Here is a 5,963-nt window from a genome sequence, read left to right on the forward strand (position 1 = left end):
CAGTTCTGCTGAGACTTCAGGAGGAACTTTGTGGGCAGCAGTTTCTGAAGTGCAGCTGGGGGAGAGTCAAGAAAAAGTTTAATTTTCTGCCATGACCATTTCCACAATTGTATAGACGTGTTGTCATAAAAGAGGCATTAGAAGATTATCCTATGCCTGAATGCCTGTGTTCTGAACTTCCATATTAAACTCCTTGTAAACGGGTCTGTGTTTTTTCTACAGACGTCTCACCTTAATATGGAAGAAAATAATCTGGCAGGAGATGAACTTTCCCATGGTAAGATAATGACATCACAGGCCTTGTTATGCCCCCTTTGCTGCCTTTATGCTCTACTCAGGTTTCCCTCTAGTGGAAATGAAAGTTCCCTAAAGGATAGGATTCAACTTACAGTTCAGCAATATCTTTATCCACCTGAACTACTGGACTGGCTCTGGAACAGATGAACACCTCCTCCCCTCCTTGGTAGCAATAGATTGTCCTGAGTGCTGAGGTGAGCTCCTCAAACAGGAGAGAGAAATCCAGGTTTCTCAAACTACCAGATGTTCTGTTTTTCTGACCTAATGGAAGATTTTTTAAAAAATCATTTTTATTTTGGATGGCTCTGGAATTATTATTGGTTAGAAAAGTAATAGACTGATGATAGTGCTGAGTAAGCCAGGTATATGGTAGAAAGTCTTTGTGCAAGCTTTGCTGCTCTGCCAATGTACTTCAGTCCTGATGTGCAATATCTCCATTATTCCAGTTCTTCCCTCCTACTCCATGGCTCTGTCAAATGCACATCATGGCTGCAGCGCCCCACACTGTTCCATTGTTAGGATTCCCATGCAGTTCTGCCAGTTCACCTTACCTTTCACCTGCACAGACAGGTTGCAGGGATGTCAGGCATAGAGGGGATTGCAATAATCAAGATGCAGTATGACCAAGGCTTGGACAAGGGTTTTGGCAATGTAGCCGCAGAGGAAAGGTTAGATCTTGAAGATGCAGTGCATCAAGAAACAGCAAAATCTATATATATCTGGTAAGTGTGGGTCAAAAGAGAAGGGGGGGGGGGAGTCAAAGATGAAGCCAAATGTATAGGTTTGAGTAACAGAAGTTTCTGAGGAAAGATCAGGAGCATTCTGTTGGCCATATAACATTTCAGCTGATGGCCAGACATCCACAAAGAGATGTCAGAAAGACACATTGAGATATGTTGCCTTATCTATTGATTGTATGCTAATTCTATTGATTACTTATTTTTCTATGACCAAATAGTTCTGTTCAGTTGGAGTCAGTTTTTTGCTTACAAGAGCAATCGGGTTTTTTTGCTGTGTTCCCCTGTCTGCATCAACACAGCACCCAGTCCGGTATCTGAGGCATCTGTGCACAGTTCAAACATTTTGTCAAAGACAGGGTGAGCTAGGATAGGCCCTTCAGATAAGATTTTTTTCACCTTATCAAATGCCGCCTGGTATGTCTCTGTCCAGTCAGCTCTGTTTGGCTTATTCTTTTTACATAGATCTGTGATTGGAGATACAATATTACTGAATCTACACACAAACCTTCTGTAATAATTAGCCAGACCTATGAACTATTGAACCTGCTTCTTAATTCAGGGTGCAGGCCATTTCACAATAGCTTCCGTTTTCAAAGGGTATGGGGAGATTTGCCCCCCTCTCACCCAGTGTCCCAAGTATCCTATAACAATAATGATCAGTACATCATGAGCATTCCAAAGACATCTCACCTGACATACTTTGCATTAGACAATACACAATTACACTATAAAGGTGAACATGGGGGTGCAGGGTGCCACCCTCCCTTCCCCCTGATCATACTGGCAATGATCCTGGGTGTTTTTCACGTTCCTCTGCAGCGTGTGGGGGTGGGTCACTTTCCAGGGATTATCTGGATATATCTCACTGAGTCATTTCCCTGCCATTGCAGGGGCCTTGGGCATTGATGCACCTTGGTCCTTCCTATTCTCTGGCTGTGACACATAATAGTTTAGTCTCCTGTGGGCTGCAATACCTTGCTTTCGTTTCAGTGGTTGGGTTTAGTGTGTGAATATTGGGTGGTGTCGGTTGCCTGTGATGTACAGGAGGTCACACTAGATCATCTAATGATCCCGACTGGCCTTACAATCTTTGACTCTGTGATGTTAGAGTGAATTTGTAATGGAAGAAGTCTGCGTGATTGCACGACAACTGCCAGATGCTCAGCAACATGGCAGCAGGAGCAGAGAAGGCCAATGTAAGGAGTCAGCCAGGGCTGGGGTTTGACCAGGCAGACATAATATGTGGGAGGGGCAAAAGAGTTGAGCGTGATGTTTTTTAAAAAACTAACCAGTGTTGATGTCTGTCCCTTTCCTTTTGTATTTCTATATTCCACTCAGAGTTGTAAGCCAAATGGGAGTTCAGTTAAACAAATGTTAGGCCCTGTTGTCTGTTGGGTTTAGATGAGGTTCCTGTCTGATTCTCTAATTGACATCACCTCCAGCTCCCCAGTCATCATCCTGTTTTAACATCTGTGGGGTAAGATCATCTGTCTGCCCAAAAGAGGATGCCAGGTTCAACCTGATATAGCACCTCTACACCCACACACCCACTGCTGACTGTGATAGGGCATCTTTCTTTTCCTTTCCCTCTTCTCCTGTCTCGTCTCTGCCTGTGTTTGTTTGTCTGTCAGTGTTTGGTTGAGGAAATGAATGTAAAAAAAAATCACAGCTTTGTATACGATAGACAACGTTTTGGTTACAACCTCTTCAATTGTATCATATAAAATTGCCATAATGATCTTAATATCACTATCATACTTTCAGAAGGGTTAAAGAGACCATGCTAGTTTTGTAAGTTACATTTTCCTTGTAGCATGTACTTGAAAGATTATAACATAAAGATAAATTAGAAGGTAAATCCGAGACTCCCCCATAGACTATAACTCTACCTGCTAACTCATGTGAAAACTATAAACTGTCTTGTCTTCACTGGGAGTTTACCTCACGTTAGATAAGAACATACCTTTTTCCTAATGAAGATGCACCTTGCAGGCAAACATTTAAATTTGTTTTTAATTTTTTTTAACAAAGGATACGAACCTCCCCACCCTCTGCCTGCACAACATCCATCACAAACATCCATCTCAATCAGCACGTACATTATTGTATAGATAAATCACACACATGTTGAAACTACAAAACCAGGTTCTTAGTCGTGGTTGTTAACTAATGCATGAAAAAGAGAACTACATATATTAGTTCTTTTAATTGTCCCAAACTCCTAAGAAAATGCTCTTGAAGAGTCAGTTTGCTTCCTTCTGAAATCTTCAGGGCAGTGGAGTCAGTGATCCCCAGCTTACAGCTCCCCATTGTAACACGGATACCTGTTTTAAGCTTTTTTGCATTAAACACAGAGAAAGGATGTTATTTACATTCTGGAGCACTGGTAAGAAGGCTGCACGGGTTTTGCAGGATCACCTTCCTCCCTCTCGCTCTTTATACAAAGGTGAGGTAGGGGAATATAATGGGGAGAACAGCAGATCCATTTTTGTGGAAAAGTTAAGGCATATACACTATTTAACTAAAAACACTTCACCATTTTTGCAATTCCCACTATGTTTCAGAAAATGATATAAGTGTGTGTGTACATAAAGCACATATGAACACCAATTGTAATCAGCACAAGTACCCAGAAATAGCTGCACAGAAAGTTAGACATACACATGCAAAGGAACACAAATACTCATTTTCAGGCACCCACATGTACTGCCTACACTCATTCACACTTGGCTGCTATGACTTTGCATAAACTCTCTGCTAGAGCTACTCAAAACTCTGAATTTCCATTTTGTAGGACATTACAAAATTTATTTTCATTCCAAATTGAAAAAAAATTCATTTAGAATTTTATCTTAGTTTGTGGATTTTTTTTCATTTTTATATCTTTCTTTTTATGTCTTTATTGTTTTTACATTATTTTGTGACTTCAGCAAGTCATGCACACAGAATCATTTTTTTTTCGTTATAACATAAACAGGAGACACTTTGATCCGGAAAGAAGATAAGATGGTTCAATTAGTAATAAGTAACAGCTGTCCTTACTTATTTTAAAAATAAGATAGAATAAAAATAATAGAATATTTCAACTCTTATGTTATGACATGTCAGTAATAGTAATGCATATTAAACAGTTCTTTAGGGGTTAAAATATTTCTATTTTACAAACAGAAACCCTAAATAATCTCTACTCTATTAATGGTGCAATCATGTGTAAATTCTGTCATATTTGTTCCCAACAGCCCAAGGCAATGGTGACCAATACCTTGGAAAACCTGAACTGACAATCATTCTTGTAGGTAAAACTGGAGCTGGAAAAAGTGCAACAGGGAACGCCATCCTGGGCCAGCAAGTGTTTGACTCCAAACTCACTGGGAAGACAGTAACTAAGAAATGTGTTAAAGAGAGCAGGAGCTGGAATGGGAAGGAAGTGGTGGTAATCGATACTCCAGCCATTTTTGACACAAAGGTACCTGATGAAGAAACCTCCTGGGAGATCTGTCGCTGTGTCATGCTCTCCACTCCAGGCCCACATGCTCTGGTGTTGGTGACCCAACTGGGGCGTTTTACTGAGGAAGACAACGAAGCAGTGCGGCACGTGCAAGAGATTTTTGGAGTTGAGGTAATGAAATATGTCATTATCTTATTCACCCGAAAGGAAGATTTAATGGGTGGCTCATTGGATGACTATGTAACACATTCAGATAACAGAGATTTTCAAAGGTTGATTGAGCAATGTGGAAATCGATACTGCGCTTTCAACAACAAAGTAACAGGAGCAGAGCAGGATGCCCAGGTTGAAGAGCTCATGGGGATGCTGGAGAGAATGGTGCAGGAGAACGGAGGCCGATATACAAATGAGACATATAAATATGCTGAGGAGAGGCTCCAATCAAAAATGAATGAATTACAGAAAAGGTACCAAGAACAGATGAAAAGAAAGAGAGAAGAAATAAGACAGTGCTTTAAGGAGAACGGTGAAAAGATAAACCTAACAGAAAAGGAATTAAAGGAAAAACTTGAAAAACAGGAGAAGGCTAGGGAAGATGCTTTGCTTCAGCTGAAGCACATGAAACAAAATGAAATGGAGGCCATGGAACGAAACCTGCTGAAAGAGTTGGAAGGAATACAGAAACGTTATAAGGAAAAACAAAAACAAATCAGAGAAGAAGCTGAGAACGATCATGGCATAATGAGTGAGATTTGGAGTTGGTGGCTTTGGGTATATTCATATTTGCCAAACTTGGGTATTGGCAACTGGTTGAATTGGTGGTGAATGAATTATGTTTGTTTGTATTTTCCTCGGTGGTTTAATCTGATTTGTTATTAATGTAAGTTTCACCCCATTGTAAGTATATAATCTTTGAAATGTTATGTCTAGTTCTTCTGTAAACCTCACAGTCTTAGTAGCATGGAACAATTGAATAAGCATGTATGAAATCATCCATTAGTATTTATTTCTTATTATGCTGAAATGGAAATATCTCAATCAGTCAGAGAACAGGGGTGTTGCACTGTCATTGAAGCATACCTACATTTTTCTTAATTAGGAAATATCATAGTCTGTGATTGGTTATGCGTATCTTATTTCCATATTCAAATCCCTGCACTGATTGGCTGATAATGACTGTCCATCAATCAATTTGACATAGACTTGCATGAAACTCTTCTAAAAAACATTAGAACTATACAAAATCACAGTTGCCAATATTAAATGGGTCAAAAACTAGTTAACTGATCACAGAAATTAACTGCACAGGAGGAATCATCATCCTAGGTCGTATTTCTAGTGGAGTCCTGCAGGGATTGGTTCTTGGCCCAATGCTATACAGGGTCATTTTAATTGATTTAGAAATACCATTGCTGGTAAAATTTGCAGATGACACGGAAATTGGTGAACTGACAAATGATAAAGGAGTAGAGAGTACA

The 5,963-nt window shown here is 39.9% G+C and overlaps 1 protein-coding gene across 1 annotated transcript; it reads left to right on the forward strand.

Annotated features, from left to right (window-relative positions):
- Positions 1–208: 208 nt before the first annotated feature.
- LOC137144493 (GTPase IMAP family member 4-like) lies at positions 209–5,366 on the forward strand. The gene is made up of 2 exons (XM_067534850.1): positions 209–277; positions 4,277–5,366. Exons 1-2 carry the CDS (start codon positions 238–240, stop codon positions 5,308–5,310), a joined length of 1,074 nt encoding a protein of 357 aa, XP_067390951.1. The 5' UTR covers positions 209–237; the 3' UTR covers positions 5,311–5,366.
- Positions 5,367–5,963: the final 597 nt, after the last annotated feature.

This window comes from Emydura macquarii, unplaced genomic scaffold, assembly GCF_026122565.2.
Source record: "Emydura macquarii macquarii isolate MOO-44397 ecotype Brisbane River unplaced genomic scaffold, CSIRO-AGI_Emac_v2 contig_3464, whole genome shotgun sequence".
Taxonomy (NCBI): domain Eukaryota; kingdom Metazoa; phylum Chordata; order Testudines; family Chelidae; genus Emydura; species Emydura macquarii.